Source organism: Aedes albopictus, chromosome 3 (assembly GCF_035046485.1).
Source record: "Aedes albopictus strain Foshan chromosome 3, AalbF5, whole genome shotgun sequence".
Classification (NCBI taxonomy): Eukaryota; Metazoa; Arthropoda; class Insecta; order Diptera; family Culicidae; genus Aedes; species Aedes albopictus.
In genome coordinates, this window is record NC_085138.1 from 298,272,645 (window position 1) to 298,290,335 (window position 17,691).

General features: G+C 42.0%; 1 protein-coding gene across 1 annotated transcript in view; it reads left to right on the top strand.

Moving 5' to 3' along the window:
* LOC115261816 (sodium/potassium/calcium exchanger 3) overlaps positions 1 to 9,981 on the top strand; it is a 30,482-nt gene extending 20,501 nt beyond the window's left edge. Inside the window, exons 4-7 of the mRNA XM_029863704.2 lie at positions 8,783 to 8,986; positions 9,052 to 9,249; positions 9,318 to 9,541; positions 9,602 to 9,981. Of these exons, the coding sequence (XP_029719564.1) occupies positions 8,783 to 8,986; positions 9,052 to 9,249; positions 9,318 to 9,541; positions 9,602 to 9,814 (839 nt within the window). The 3' untranslated portion in view covers positions 9,815 to 9,981. The remainder of the gene's footprint in view (positions 1 to 8,782; positions 8,987 to 9,051; positions 9,250 to 9,317; positions 9,542 to 9,601) is intronic.
* Positions 9,982 to 17,691: the final 7,710 nt, after the last annotated feature.

Consider the following 17,691-nt stretch of genomic DNA (forward strand, 5'->3'; position numbering starts at 1 on the left):
AAATCGCTCTGAAGACCATTGAGATGCCTTGAAACGCTTTGAAGCGCCGTTCTAGAGGCCCCATAAAATCTTCATGAAATTTACCTGAGAGCCTCTGAACCTCCTGAAACCCCTCTGAAACCTCCTGAAATGTCCTGAACCGCATCGAAACGCCTTGAAACGCCTCCAAAACACCCATGAAACCTCTGAGCCTCTGAGGTCCCCTTAACCATCTTGAAACGCTTTGAAACGCCTTGAAACGCCTATGAAACCCCTATGAAACATCCATGAAATTCACCTGCGAGCCTCTGAAGCCCCCTTAAGACTCCTTAATCCTCCTGAAACGCCCTGAAATGCATTAAAACGCCATGAAACGCCTTGGAACGCTTTGGAACGCCTCTAAAACCCCTTTAAAACCTACGTGAAATTCATCTTAGGGCCTCTGGTTCCCCCTAAAAGCCCTCTGAAACCTCCTGAAACACCCTGAAACGCCTCTGAACCCCCCCTTAAAACTCTCTTGAAATCCTTCTGACCATCCTCACATCTGAAAGCCTTGAACTCCTCCTCCTCTTTGCATCTGCAAGCCACTTGCCCATCTCAAACTTCTTTGCAACCTTGAAATCCATTTAGGTAATGAACTGAATCCATTTCGGTGAAATACCTATTTAGGCAGTCCCAACTCGTTACCTAAATGGAGGTTCGGGTGTAGATCCGAACTAATTAGCATTAGCATTAGCATTGAGCGAGTCGCACAAATTCGTAGGTGGTACAGTCCTAGACCGCTGTTATGAGGGTTGCCTCCTTCTCGTCCGAACCAACGCACAAAGATTTGGGACTTATCTTTAACTCTTAGACAAGACTGACGCAATCCTCCAATGGTCGAGCACTGTCCTGGCCACGTCCTTGCGACTGCTGAGGAATGGAAAATGATGCTTAGTTTTGGACACCTATGAAAAATGTAGACAACTCTACGATCTCTCAGGCCTAGGTGTCACGGGAATTGGGTGTTGTTTGTGGAAGGGTAATCTCCAAAGTATACGCTTGGTTAACGTTCAGTTACACCATTGTTAGACTGCTTCAAATCAGTTGTCTGCCTAATTCATCCTGGTGTCCTCGTCATCTTGTTGGCATTTGGTTGAATTACTAGATTCTTCGGTTGATAATCTGAAATATAAAATAATATTAACATCGTACGTCAAATAAGCTACATATTAGTGATACGCTCGCCACAGTTACATATTTTTAAAATTTTATTTATATCGTACGATACATTTACCTGAATCCTGCTGAAATAAAATGTTAATTAGCAGTACATTGAAACACAAATACTACAAAACACAAGGAAAAGAGCATCAAACTTTGATCTTGGAATATTTAAAAATACGGTAAATATCAAGATCAAAATTTGATTTGGTAGATCTTACACCGCAACGCACCATTCTAAGGTGAACTACCCACGTTACGAGGTAGGTTCGGGTGTAGATCCGAACTAATTTTTGAAAATCAAAAAATTACTAAATTTTTATGTGCCTCGATAATGTATACGTACTATCGAGGGTACGTACTCTTGAGGTACGCCTCTATGATAAAAGGAAAAAGAAAAATCCAAAATTTGTTGATTGTTGCTATTAATACAAAAGAATCAATGCCATCTAAAAGATTACCGTAAAATGGGGTATCTTTGATAACGCGGGTAACTTTGATATTGCGACAGGTATGGTATAGTTTATCTCATAACTATGATTCCTTCAATCAGTTAAGAAAACGGCAAACGTAGATCAAAACTATACATATGAAAGTCCATCTTAAACGTATTTTCATGGAAACCGAGTTTATATTTAAATTTTTGGGCCAAAAATAAAAATTATTGATATTTTTGTCATTTGTCAACCCCTTCAAACAATCTACTGTATGACTTTGTTTCAACTATTTTTTCAATGAATGGCCTTTTATTCTCGGTAGATCCATCGTAGTAGATTCCAAATCTGTCCTTGAATCTCTTAACAAAGTGCGTTTTTAAAAACTGGAATCTTTTTTGTAAATTAGGGCATGAACCTCCATACATCAATAAACGCCTAAAAGTATGCAATGCCCTTGTAATTTCATGTAATTAATCAAACTTTGTTCGAAATTTGTTTATAAAACATTCAGAAACAATCCAGAAAAAGAGAATTCACCATGAATAGCATGTAATCATATGTTAGTGTACCGTAAAAAATGTATTTTTACAAAGATCATGATTTTTGATAGCTAAACTCACTGTATTTTTCAGTCAGTACTTAACAAACTCATTTCTATAAAATGAATTTTGTGAAAAAATCATATTTTATCGTAAAAAATCAATCCAATATGCTCCACATTGCTTCTTTCATCATGTTCATTCTTCTAAGATTGCAAGCTGTGATGAAATTTTAGGATTTGATGTGTTTTTCAGGGCACTATCAAAGTTACCCCAAAATGAAAATGTGATTCTCGCGCATATGAAAAATTTAAAGCCACCTGATATAATTAAAATTGTCGGACCTTTCAATTGCAATTGATAACTGATACCCCAGTACTTGTTTTAAAAATATAAAACTAGGGGAAATACTCTTACTTGGTATAATATTAAGAAAATTTGCTGAAAAACTATCAAAGTTACCCCGTTTTACGGTACCAAAACAATATTTTTTCAATGATTTAAAAAAAAAAGGTAAATATGCTTCAAAAGCAACCAAAAACCATTTTGAGATGTACAGAAGTATCAGAAATATCAGCCAAAAATATAAAAGTTTCAATTACCCAAGAAAGAAAGAATATAAAAATGATCAGACTATACCCGTCTAAAGGCAGGGTTGGGTATTAAAGGGTCCTCACAAGTTCCTACCTCATGCTTCCACGGGTCAAGCGATGACAAAGACCGCCAGCTAAGAGTTGTGTGCTTAGCTGGTAGTGCAGCCTGGGCACTGTTGTCCTTCTGACTTCAGCTAGATTGAGGAGGTACGATCCGAGTGTCTGTTCACCAAGGAGGTGCGGCTCAAACAGCGTCTGTTCTGGCATCCAGCGGCTGAGTAAGAAACGCTGCACCACGCCCAGCTAGATCCAAGGTGGTAGCCCCATCAGCGTGGTCGTCCCAGTGTTGGTTGGGACGTTAAACAGAACTGGCACGATGGCCCTCCGGCGAGACAGGAGTGTTGGCGTAGGCCCAATAAGCCACCCGTAAAAACCCCCATTGCGAATAACATAGGAGAAAATACGACTCGATACAATCGACAAAGACCCACGCGACGAAATAAGGACTACGATTGGAAACTTGGAACATGGAATTGCAAGTCACTAGGTTTCGCAGGATGTGACAGGATAATCTACGACGAACTACATCCCCGCAACTTCGACATCGTGGCGTTGCAGGAACTTTGTTGGACTGGACAGAAAGTGTGGAAAAGCGGGCATCGAGCGGCTACCTTCTACCAAAGCTGTGGCACCACCAATGAACTGGGAACAGGATTTATAGTGTTGGGCAAGATGCGACAACGTGTGATCGGGTGGCAGCCGATCAACGCAAGGATGTGCATGTTGAGAGTTAAGGGCCGTTTCTTCAACTACAGCATCATCAACGTCCACTGCCCACACGAAGGGAGACCCGATGACGAGAAAGAAGCGTTCTACGCGCAGTTAGAGCAAACATACGATGGTTGCTCGCCGCGTGACGTGAAAATCGTTGTCGGCGACATGAACGCGCAGGTAGGAAGGGAGGAAATGTACAGACCGGTAATCGGGCGAAACAGCCTGCACGCCGTATCGAATGATAACGGCCAGCGATGCGTAAACTTTGCAGCCTCCCGTGGTATGGTAGTCCGAAGCACCTTCTTCCCCCGCAAAGATATCCACAAAGCCACCTGGAGATCACCCGACCATCAAACAGAAAACCAAATCGACCACGTTCTAATCGACGGTAAATTCTTCTCAGATATAACCAACGTCCGCACATACCGCAGTGCGAATATAGATTCGGATCACTACTTAGTCGCTGTATGCATGCGCTCAAAACTTTCGACAGTTATCACCACGCGTCGAAGTCGAACGCCGCGGCTCAACATCGAGCAACTTCGTAACGTAGAAGTGGCTCAAGACTACGCGCAGCAGTTAGCAGTGGTCCTACCAACGGAAGAGCAGCTTGGCGCAGCTACACTTGAAGATGGCTGGAGGGACATCCGATCCGCCATAGGTAGTACCTCGGCTACAGCACTAGGTTTCGCGACTCCGAATCACAGAAACGACTGGTACGACGGCGAATGTGAACAGTTGAAAAACGAGAAGAATGCAGCATGGGCGAGAATGCTGCAACACCGTACGAGAGCGAATGAGGCACGTTACAAACAGGCGCGGAACAGGCAGAACTCAGTCTTCCGGATGAAGAAGCGCCAGCAGGAAGAACGAGATCGCGAAGCGATGGAAGAGCTGTACCGCGCTAAGGAAACACGAAAGTTCTACGAGAAGCTGAACCGCTCGCGCAGAGGCTTTGTGCCACAAGCCGACATGTGCCGAGATAATCACGGGAATATTCTCACGAGCGAGCGTGAGGTGGTCGAGAGGTGGCGGCAGCATTACGATGAGCACCTCAATGGCGACGTTGCAAGTACCGAAGGTGGCGTGGTAACAGATCTAGGAGTACGTGCACACGACGAAAGACTTCCGGCCCCTGACCTTCAAGAGATTGAGGAGGAGGTTGGCCGGTTGAAAAACAACAAAGCCGCTGGAGCAGATCAACTACCAAGCGAGCTTCTAAAATACGGTGGAGAAACACTGGTGAGAGCACTACACTGGGTCATTACCAAGATTTGGGAGGAGGAAGTATTACCGGAGGAATGGATGGAAGGTATCGTGTGTCCCATCTACAAAAAGGGCGACAAGTTGGATTGCGGGAACTACCGCGCGATCACACTACTGAGCGCTGCCTACAAAATACTCTCTCAAATTTTATGCCGCCGTCTATCACCGATTGCAAGAGAGTTCGTGGGGCAATATCAGGCTGGATTTATGGGTGAACGCGCTACAACGGACCAGATGTTCGCCATCCGCCAGGTGTTGCAGAAATGCCGCGAATACAACGTGCCCACACATCACTTGTTCATCGATTTCAAATCGGCGTATGATACAATCGATCGAGAACAGCTATGGCAGATTATGCACGAATACGGATTCCCGGATAAACTGATACGGTTGATCAAGGCGACGATGGATCGAGTGATGTGCGTAGTTCGAGTATCAGGGACACTCTCGAGTCCCTTCGAATCTCGCAGAGGGCTACGGCAAGGTGATGGTCTTTCGTGCTTGCTGTTCAACATTGCTTTGGAGGGTGTAATAAGAAGAGCGGGGATAAACACGAGTGGGACGATTTTCACGAAGTCCGTTCAGCTGCTTGGTTTCGCCGACGATATTGATATTATTGCTCGTAAATTTGAGACGATGGCGGAAACGTACATCCGACTAAAGAGTGAAGCCAGGCGAATCGGATTAGTCATTAATGTGTCGAAGACAAAGTACATGATGGCGAAGGGCTCCAGGGAGGAATCACCGCGCCCGCCACCCCGAATTCATATCGACGGTGATGAAATCGAGGCGGTTGAAGAATTCGTGTACTTGGGCTCACTGGTGACCGACGACAACGACACCAGCAGAGAAATTCAGAGGCGCATTGTGGCAGGAAATCGTGCCTACTTTGGACTCCGCAGAACTCTACGATCGAATAAAGTTCGCCGTAACACGAAGTTAACCATCTACAAAACGTTGATTAGACCGGTCGTCCTCTATGGGCACGAAACATGGACCCTACGTGCAGAGGACCAACGCGCCCTTGGAGTTTTCGAACGGAAGGTGTTGCGTACCATCTACGGCGGAGTGCAGATGGAAGACGGGACTTGGAGAAGGCGAATGAACCACGAGCTGCATCAGCTGCTGAGAGAACCAACCATCGTCCATACCGCGAAAATCGGGAGGCTACGGTGGGCGGGTCACGTCATCAGGATGTCGGATAGCAACCCGACTAAAATGGTTCTCGAGAGTCATCCGACCGGTACAAGAAGACGTGGAGCGCAGCGAGCTAGGTGGGTCGACCAAGTGGAGGACGATCTGCGGACCCTACGCAGAGTGCGGAACTGGAGACAAACATCCATGGACCGAGTGGAATGGAGGCGGCTCCTATGTACAGCAGAGGCCACCCCGGCCTTAGCCTGACCGGTAAGGTAAGTAAGGGTATTAAAGGGTTAAAAGAATCTGGGGAGGAATCCCGTATGAATACTGTAATAAATTTCAAAAAGAAAACCGATAAGAACCAATGAAGGAAGCCTGAAAGAAATACCCAAATACCCAGTTTACAAAAGCGTTACAGAGGCGTTACAAAGACGTTTATGGGTGTTTTGGATGGTCCCAGATGCGCTACATAGAGTCCGATGAAGTTTTAGACACATTCAGAGGATATTCAGCGGGTTTCTAAGCGTTACGGAGCCGTTTTCGGTGGCTATGGAGGGCCTCAGGTGCGTTATATGGGGTCCGAGGGAGTTTTAGGAGGATTTTGGAAACATTTCAGGAGATTTTAGAGGTTTGTCAGTAGGTTGCAGATGCGTTACGGAGGCGTTACGACGACGTTTTAGGCGGTTTTTGAGGGGGATTTTAGAAGCATTTCAGGATATTTTAAGAGGATTTTTAAAGACACCTTCACAAAAACCCTCTAAATCCTTTGAAACGCCCATGAAGTGCCTTGAAATACCCCTGGAACATCCATAATCTCATTGATATGCCTTTTAAATCTTCGTATTTGAAATGCCTCTGAAAACCTCTTCGATTTAAGGGTGTTCCTGAAACCCCGCATGATACGACCCTAACCTGAAAAACGTCGAAACGCTCCTGAAACCTCCGTAATCCCATTGAAACTTCATTGAAGTCATGTTAATTAAAAATGCCCCTGAAACCCCTTGGAACGCCTTTAGAAATCTCCGAAAACCTTCCTGAAAACCACCCCTTCCCCCCCGAGAGAAATGCTTCTAAACTGCCTCTGAAATGCCTTGTAATGAAACGCTCCTGAAACCCCTTGTAATGCTGTGTGCATTCAAAAAGCAAATAACAAATGCGGGAACACCAAATGCGATAAGATGTTCTATCAAGTAACCCGATGTCAGCTGGAGCTTTTGAATCTTAGATTGGCGGTGACATTGACTAAGGTTGCTAAATTGCCTTTGGTGACACAGTGTTTCCGCGTTTTTGGGCCCCGTTTGCATCTTGAACGCACACAATAATACCTTTTCAAGGCTCATGATACCCCTTCTAAATCGCCCTTAAAGTTCCTTGGAACATCCCAGGAACTCTTATGTATTGACGCCTCTGAAATCCCCGTATTCCCATTAATACGCCAACAAAACTTGACGGAACGCCCTCATGAAGCTCATGAAATCCCCGAAACAACCCCCTTAAATGCCCCTGAAGCAGCTTGCAACTCTCTTTTTTGAACTCTCTCGAATCTTCTGGGAAGCCCCCTTGGCCCCATCTCAAACGCTCAGCAGCAAGACCTGTTCTCGCGAACTATGTTTCCTCATTGTAATCTCAACTTAATTAAGCATAAAAAGAGGTTCCAGTGCAGTGTATTTGTGAATACATTCAGCATATCCTCCCAATAGTTCTCCGAAGATTCATGCTTGGTTTTCTTCCAGATTTCATCTTGCATTTTTTTTTTTCGAATACCTCCCGGTATTCCACTCAGGATTTCTTATGGGGTCCCTTCAAGTATTCTTTTAAGGATTGTATCAGGAATTTCTCCCAGGATTCATCCAGGGGTTCTACCAGAATTCTTTCAAGGATCCTACGAGGGATCTTTCATTGATTGATCACGGGATTCCTTTAGAGGGATTTTTGTAAAAATATCTCCAGGGTTCCCATCAAGGACTCTTCTTGGGATTCCTTTAAGGATTCTTTCCTGGATTTCTCCCAGGATTTTTCAGGGATTTCTTTCGGTATTTTCCCCGCGATTGCTTCAATGATTTCCCTCGGGATCCTTTTCGGGATTCTTTTCGGGATTCCTTCATTGGTTGATTCCGGGTTTCCTCAAGGGATTTCTCCTTCAAGTGCTTTAGAGATTACTCCTGGATTTTGTTAAGGACTTCTTCGTGACTTTTTTCTGGAATTTCGTGGGGATTCCTCTAGAAATTTATTCATTGTTATCCAGGATTCCTTCAGGGAAATATTCTGATATTCCATCAGGGACTCCTTCATCAATTCTTCCCGTGATTTTTGTGGGATTTCTTCCGGGATTCTCTTTCGGATTGTTACCGCGATAGCATCAGGGATTCCTCCAGAGTGCTTCCTGGGTTTCCGCCGAGGGTTCTTGAAGGTATTTCTCCCGGAATTCTTTCCGGAATTTCTTCTGGGCTTCCTTCTGGAGTTCCTCCCTGAATTCCTTCATTGATACCTTCCGAGATTTCATCATTTATTTTAACCGGATTCCTTCAAGAGATTTCTTCCAAGATTCATTTAGATATTTTTTTTATTGATTTCTTCCGAAACTCTTTTAGACATTTCTACCGGGACACCTTACGGTATTATTAGGTATTCTTTCCGAGATTCATATAGAAATTCTTTCTGGATATGTTTTGGAACTTCTTCGGAGATTTGTTTCCGTTAGCGCCTCCAAAACCCGTGGAAAATCCTCAGAAACTCTCTGCAATGCCTTTTTTCCCTCCAACTTCCATCCGTCCTTCTTTATATTAAGGGTTCGTTGAGTACTGAAACTAAATTGTACCGTAATGATCTGTTATTTTTTTTTTATTTTCAGCAATGATTTGCAACGACAGTATTAACCGCTTCATGTCCCGAACGTTCCGCCGAAAGTCCTGCGTCCGCCCATACACCGAAGTGACGGAAATTGCGCCCCTCCTGTCGAACGGACACAACAACGGAGCGTCCAAGGGAAGCCAGAACGGCCACAATGGGCACACATGCGACAGTGAAGCCAGCGAAGACAGCTTCCAAGATTTCGGTGAGTATTCAGCGTAGAGATGCACGTGTACCGGATTATCATTCTCTGTGATTTTTTTCGCGCAGAACTAGCATCAACTCCGTGGAATCGACGGGATGAAAACACCTTTGCCTACATCTGTCGTTGGCCGATTACGTTCTTCTTGTGGGCTACCATTCCCGACTGCCGTCGGTATCCTAAGTTGCGCTTGGTAACATTCTTCGTGTGCATCTTCTGGATTGGCATAACATCCTACTTTGTAGCCTTCCTTATCACCGTTGTAGGTAAGCTGGTTGTTGATTATCTGTTTGCAAAAATTGAGGGAACAACTGTACCTCCAATTCTTCCACAGGTGACACCATGGATATTCCCGATTCTGTGATGGGTCTAACGTTCCTGGCCGCCGGTACGAGTGTCCCGGAAGCGGTTTCCAGTATTATTGTCACCAACCAGGGTCATGGTGAAATGGGCATCAGTAACTCCATCGGGTCGAACACCTTCGATATTCTACTCTGTCTGGGGTTGCCATGGCTAATTAAGGCTCTGGCATTCCCAGCGGTTCCAGGCAACAATTGGGTAAGTGAATGAGCTAGGCTAATCTTATATCTCATCTAACCTCGATACCTAAATTTGCAGGTCGCGTTAAACTCCACTGGTCTAACCTACTCGGCGATATCCCTGCTATCGACACTCTGTGGGCTATACATTGCCTTCTGGTCCAATAAGTTCAAGCTCGACTGGAAGGTCGGCTTGACGTGTACGTCGATGTACATAGCGTTCCTGACTGTGTCCAGTCTGATCGAGCTGAACGTATTCTTCAAGGTGAATCTGCCGACCTGTATTCATTAGAGGGCCGCCCGTCCCGGTGCAATTCGTACTATACTGTAGAGATAGACAACCAGATATTACCGTTCTGCATGCTTGTGTGCGATGAGTGTTTCCGTTAACATTATAAGACGACAAAGAACTATATAAATATAACAATCGGTCGGTTCCGATCCGATAATTATCGGGAACATGGTGTTTGATTTTGCTTTATCATTATCTGGCGTACTTTTCGGGACAGGTGGTCCATAAATCCATCAATGGCTCACGGCCCGATAAGATTTCATTAGGTTGGATTGACTTTGACAGGAGCAATCCATGTGAATGCATGCGATTGCCGGAGAATCTGGAATGAACTAGACTGGTCGTTAATGTTCGACACTCTGAAAAAGAGGAGATTTGTGGGGCCTCTTAATTGTTCTTTTATAATAACAAGTGAGGTAAATTTTAAGTAATCACAACTGTTTTTCAAAGCATTTTTCAATATTTTTCCTGACCCTGTTCATAAATACTTTCATATTTGCTGCATTACAGAACATGATGCCTCAGCTATACAGCATCATCTTGAAATTTGGTGTTTAACGATTGATTTTACGTTTATTTAAAAAACAGTGCAACGTAGATCAAAATTCGCTATTAGCAACAATCAGCGTCGGATGGTCCTGCTGTATAGTGAAAATTTAAAACGTTTACACCCTGTGCCATAATGTTGCAATTCAAGGGAAAGTCCCGAGAATTCTTAGATATCACATAACATCGGACTAGGACTCGTATGATTACCATAATTATGACGGTATCATAACGATAAGCTTCGATATCTACTGGTGCTGGTTATGAACTGGATGTTATGGCACAGGGGAACTGTCGATGGTAACGGTCGGCTAGAGGATTGGATGTTAATTCCACATGTCTGGCGTAAATTGATTTTTATGACCCCAGACTTGGTAGTAGGCAGTCTATGGTGCATGGTGAGTCAACTTATTTTTATTTTGAAATCGTTTGATAAGGAGGTTTCAACTCCCACGGCGACCTTTGATATTGCGTAAATATTAATACCCATGCGGAATGAAAATGTTGACATTGTTTTTAAATAAACAAACAGTCACTCCTGAGCGTGGTTCAGAACTCGAGAAAACCTAGGTAACCACTTGGCACATGAATAAGCCGTACTTAAGACCGTATGAAGCATTTACTGTTTGCTACCTTGCATACCCAACTATGTAACACAAAGTCATATATGATGTTGAATAGGATGCTAAAGTGGAGGCCATATGCGTATCTGCTTCCATTTCCGCGTGTAAAGTGTGTGTATATCGCCTTGACTTTAGCATCCTATTCAACATCATATGCGATCGTGTGTTGACTGGGTAAGCACCCACATGAACGATAACCATAAGACGTGCTTAACCATCCATTCGAGATACAATTCGAACAGTATTGTTGATCCGTCTACATTACGGTCCGTGTATGGTATTGGCTTATTAGGACAGTGCGGATGCATAGTTGCCTTAAATTAGCATAACTTGTGCTGCTTTGAACTGGTCTTCAAATGCTACAAGCAAACAGTGTGGAAGACATGTTATGTGTTTACAGAACATGTTGTCCCTCCTCCATAGGGTATATGCCTCTGTTGACAAATTTGTACATCTGAGTTGCTTATTCATGTTTCTCTTACTCATCCAAAAGCTCCGCAACAAACATTAATGCAGCTGGTTTGGATGGAGAACATGGCCGAAAAATTACCAATCATCGTTTTGTCGAAAAAAATAAGATCATTCGAAAGAGCTAAGCATATGTTATGGAGCGAAAACGAATGGAAATGCTTTATACGCAGTGGAATATCTCTTTGAAAACAGTAAGATTTTAATAATTGCGGGTACCGTAAACCAAGCCGTAAACCGTAACCGTAAATTGATCTTCGGATCAAAATTGATTAGACGATTTTCCGTTAGATAAAGCATACTTTAAATAGTGTCCTTGCAAGTATTGTACTGTTGGAATCTGATACATACTATACGATATTTGTGAAGAAAATATTTAAAGTATGCTTTATCTATCGATTAAACGACTGATCTTTTATCCTTTTCTTTTTAGACCCGAAGAATAATTTGACCCCGGTTCACGGTATTGAAACTGAAGCTGTTTCAGATCATTCTTTATATCGGTAAATGATAGTCAAATGAAATGAGATTTCTCAAATTTTTATTTTCATCGTTTTATAGTACTTTTTTTCTTTCTGGCTCGACGTTCTCATTGAAACTTGGTCTGTCTCTCTTCACCTTAGTGTTCTTTGATCACTTCCACAGTTACGAACTGAAAAACTTTCTTTGCCTGCCATTGCATGAATTTGTATATTGTGAGGCAAGTACAATTATACAGTCAGGTCTTTTTTTACGCGGTTTTCATTTACGCGGCCGTGTAAATGAAAACTCCATACAAAAAAATCATCGTCTTATTTTTTCATGATTTTTCGAGAAATGGTGAGACTTTTTTACGAGGTTTTTCGAATTTTGAACTGAGTTTTTTTATGCGGTACGTATCCCCCGCGTAAAAAAAAACCGAAAAAAATTTTCCCGACTGGAACGGGAATCGGATTCGCCGTCTCTGGTTTGGCGATCCATAACCTTAACCACTAGGCAAACTGGAGACTCCAATTTTATAACAACTAAAAGACTACAGTTTTTGGGATTTTTGTGATTTTTGATATAAAAAAACATGATCTACTTACAAGTTCCAGTGAAAAAACGATGCATGTATTTTTCCTACGTCCAACCATACTTAAGTAACAGCAAATTAAGAAAATAAAAAAAATAAATAAAATTAGAAAAACCTATGGAAGCTTGTTATTCGAGATTATTATACTGTTTAACTGTTTTTATTCAATCAGTTCGATATAGAAAAATAGTCGAATGTATTTAGGCATTGTACAAAAAGTGGAAATGCCGCAGCCAACTGAAATTGCTCACGTAGTGCCCTAGTGGACAAAAGAGCTGTAAATTAGGTTAAGTGGTTAAAAATAAAAAAAAACTCAGTTTTTCTTGGCTATGTGAATTTTCAGACCGTCTAGAATAACATTTAATAAGTTTCAAATCCCACGCTTAGTATCATACTGGCGTATCTACAATGATCGAATCCTCTTCATCGGTTTTCTATTTGGTCAATAACTTAGACGGCATATTTGTTGTCATCCTTTCCCGAAACACACCGAGAGATCATGCAAATACTGGTGGTATTTCCCGGAACAATACGAAGGGAAAATTGACGTAGAGAAATCGATCAATAATGTATGATACTTAAAGCAAGTATTTTTTTTTCTTAATTTTTTGATTTTTTAATTTCGCTGTAACTTAAGTATAGTTGAAGGTATAAAAAATACGTATGGTTTTGTCATTGGAAATTGTAATGTAGAATTTGAATATTGTTCTGAAAATCAATGAAAAATAAAAATGAGAAGAAACAGTTGGAATCGTTTGACTATTTTGGGCTGCAATATGGTGAAACGGGTCTCCAGTTAGCCTACTGGTTAAGGCTAAGGATCGCCAATCCGGAGACGGCGGGTTCGATTCCCGTTCCGGTTGGGAAAATTTTCTCGACTCCTTGGGCATAGAGTATCATTGTACTTGCCTCACAATGTACAAATTCATGCAATGGCAGGCAAAGAAAGCCCTTCGATTAATAACTGTGGAAGTGCTCAAAAGAATACTAAGTTGAAGCGAAGCAGGCCAAGTCCCAGTGAGGACGTAGAGCCATAAAGAAGAAGAAGAAGAAGGAGAAGAAGAAGAAGGTGAAACGACAAGGAGCGTTCAACACAGCTCGGGTCATCACAAGTTCCTACGTCATGCTTCTACGGCACTATGTACCAGAATTCAAAATTTCGCGATGAAATTTAAAAAAAAAGTTATCTGAGGTCAGTCAGTTCTCATATATTTATGATTGTATACCAACTGATTTTTTCGATTTGTAACAAATTTGAATCGTATTTTGTATGAAGAAATTTCTTATAAGCAAAAATTCGTGATTTTAACCTATTTCAAGAAAAAAAAATGATTTGTGGTGAAAAATGTCCATTGATACATATTGTCCTTTACTGACATTTTACCAGATTTGCTGGCGAGTCTAAAACATACTGCAAAAATTTGTAATTATAAGGCACGAAATGTTTCTAATTGACAAATTGAGAGATAAAACTTGGAAAAACATCGCGTTCTGGTGGGATTTGAACCCACGACTCCGTATTTGCTAGACTGGCGCTTTAACTAACTACGCCACAGAACAGGTAAAGACACTGCAAAATAGAAAGCCAAACTGACCTCGAAGCTACACCGTGAGCACTCCTTTTTCACAAACCCATCTCTCTTTCGGCTTAGATGCTAATCCACTCCACACTCGCGTTTGTGCCCACTAACTACAAGTGAGAACAAATTGTTTTTATGAAGCCAAGACTTACTCTCGCACTCCGTATACCTAGCCATCAAGCAGTTTGTTTTTGCTGGTGTCTTTTTAGCTAGTAGGGTCCTGGACCATTTCAGCAGGAAAACCTATTTTGGGCACTTGCTGCTATAAATCAGTCAACTTTTAACAGATTGACTTGATTTTTGGGACACGATAAGATACATGCAATATCTAGCCATGAACAAAAATTGAAGTCAATTAGATAAAAATTATAGTTATAGCAGCAAGTGCCCCAAATAGGTCCTCCTGCTCAAATGGTCACAGACCCTATGCGTCGAGAGCTCGGCGCGGTCGCACGCTTTAACGACCAACTGTGTCATGCGACACAAGCAGGGGTACAATGATACAGGGGATGGCCAAAATGTTTGGGATAGGCAACTTTTTTTCTCCCACATAAAATTCAACATGCTGTAACTTTTCATAGAGTGCATCAAAAAATCTCAAATTTTGACTGTTTGTCAACCTTTTATGTGTGCATCATTGGTACAAATTGATTAATTTTTCGCGAAGTTAGAACCGTTCGCGTAAAACACTATTTTTTTTGACAACTACTTTTTGAACTGTCATATCACGGAAACCAGTGAACCGAATTGAATGAATTTTTTAACGTTCATCAGCAATATATTGATACTTAATACGACGTTATAAAATGTAATATTTTCTCACGGCGAATTAAGTTATATCGGGTTGAAATTTTTACCCATATAGAGGAAAATAAGTAAAATTTACAATACCACACAAAAATCATTAAATATGTTCTTCCTTCAATCTAAATAGGCTCTAATATATCTGATTAGAGATAATTTGAGAACAGAAGTGGGAAATCTTTGGATATCAACACTAACATTTATTGACACTGATGTAAAAAAATACATTTTTTCGAGAAAAGTCCAAAAAGTGTCAATCCATGATAACTTTTTTCAACGTTTAAAAAGTACCTATGTTTTAAAAGTTTGTGAAGCATTTACATATTGTTAGTGTACGTTCAAAATTTCATAAAATTCGGTTTACTGGTTTCCGAGATATGACAGCTCAAAAATGAGTTGTCTGAAAAAAGGTGTTTTATCAGAACGGTTCTAACTTTGCGAAATATTAATCAATCGAGCCCAAATTTATACCAATGATGCACATATAACAGGTTGACTAACAGTCAAAATTTGAAATTTTTTGATTCGCTCTATGAAAAGTTATAACATGTTTAACTTTTTTGTGAGAGAAAAAAAAGTTGCCTATCCCAAACATTTTGGCCATCCCCTGTACATATTGCCCTTTACTGGCGTTTTACTAGATTTGGCGCAGTTGGTTGTAAGAGGCGTAGTTAACCGTAGGGGGAAACCGGAAGAAACAGCGTCTTATATAGAGCGAATTTCGTTTGCGTTTGCAAGTTATGGGTCCTAAGCTGGTTATGCAATCCGTAAAAGGTTCATTTCGCAGCTGCAATACGCCTTTTCACTCCACGGAAAACGTTATTGTCACATGTCACAAAAGGCCCAAGATAAACAAATTCTTCAACAACTTCAAACACATCCCCATCAATTACTACCTCAGCACTAAGCCTACCTTTGTTTCTACCCGGTACTTAATTTTGTTCCATCTGGCGTTGCGCGTATCAGCCGGAGGTCGAAGTAGACTGTGACCGCGAGTGGAAGTGTTTTTTTTTGCGTTTGACAGCATTTTTTCGTGTGAAATTTTTCGCGATTCGGCTGGCCCTACGCCAACCGGATTACAGATAGGGGCTGTCCATAAACCACGTGGTCATTTTTTTTGGACTTTTCAACCCCCCCCCCCCCGCGTGGTCATTAGTCCATACAAAAAATTTTATTAGTCCATACAAAATGGTCATTGACCGACCCCCCCCCCCTAATGACCACGTGGTTTATGGACAGCCCCATATTTGAATAGAAGTTGCATGTTTCTGAGGGTGTTAGCCGTTGTATCGCGAGTGTCTCTACGAGTATGCTGTTCGCATACTAGTAGAAAAGATTGCCCAGCCCACAACGATTGCATTGCACCAGTCGTCGTTGTTTCGCGTGTGTATTGGGTCGTATAGTATGCTAGGTAGTATGTAAGTGCTTGTTGTTTCGATTATCATATATCGGTCGATCTCAGTTTTGCGTCGTAGTATTGGGTGATCGTATTATTGTGCGTTGCAAGAAAAACACAATTATGGCGACTACTTTCCAAGGTTTTCAATGATGGACAAAATTTAATCGCAATGCAAATGCCACGTGCAGTCGTAGCAGTCATCATATCACCCGGCCATGTGGCGACCTTTTTTTTAAAAAAATATCAAAGAGCGCTATGATGGAAAATTTGAAAACAGATCTGTTTTCTTAGGCGACTGTCTCGCGCGTATCTCTGACTGCGGGTAAAAGTAGTCGCGAAAGTAGATTTTATTTTGATTCGTATAATATCAGTACGGAATGCAGTTCTGGTCGCATGGCGCTCTGTTTTTGGCTGTACACCGGGCCCAACAGACGTGGCTGACAATCGTACGATTGACTGAGGAGCTCTCACTCGGAAGCTGCGGACCTATTTCTCACAAAAATCAACTGTATTTTAAAGTATTCAGTTGAATTCAATTATCTTATTGTATTATAAAGGTTAAATTATCGTATCTATGTACTACTAATGTTTACTCTTTCAGCGATAACCAGGTAAATTAAATCCAATTTATAACCATTTGCCATACACTTTTTCAACAAGGAAAGCATCCCATAAAAACCCATCCAACTTCCAACTCCAGATATCTATGAAGTGGCCCAAGTTCTTGGACATATTCTGAGTAGATATCTAATCAACATTTCCTCCCCATCCCCGCTGATTGTAAGGACCTGGCCAGGTGTAAAACAAAGAGGTCGTTCAGTTAAAGGCTTGTCAAGTCCCAGGCAACTTTTATGGCGCATTTAACATCTCTATTAACAGCCACCCCAGGATGTGTACGCAGTCTTGCAAAATATCTGTCTCAGTGCCTGTTTTTCAGCTGAAAATGAATGACTGCGGCGGTCGTTTTCAGTTCCTCGATGTGAGAACTGACAGAGTCCGAGAGCTCCATTCGTGAGCGACCCAACACGATCAATTCCCAATCATCCACACACCACTCATGCTGAAAGGCCATTCGTCTCAAGCGCTGGCTTGTGAGAATGAGTGCCCTATACGTTAGCACGGGTGAAAACATTCAACTACAGAAAATTGAATGGAAATTTAGCCCTGTCAGCTCTCGCTTTCAGCACGCTGCGTGCGAGTGTGAGTACCTATTTCATTTCGCTCCCGTGTTGCTGATCGGAAAGCAACTTTGACAGGAAAACCAAAACGGAGAAAATGAAAAAAGCAAAATATCGCTATCATAAAGGCCTGTCGAAAAATTGCAGCACTGTGTGTACGGTATGCTATGCTGTCTAGCGTTGCCCGTATCAGCCTTATTATTTTCACCGGAAAACCTATTCTGA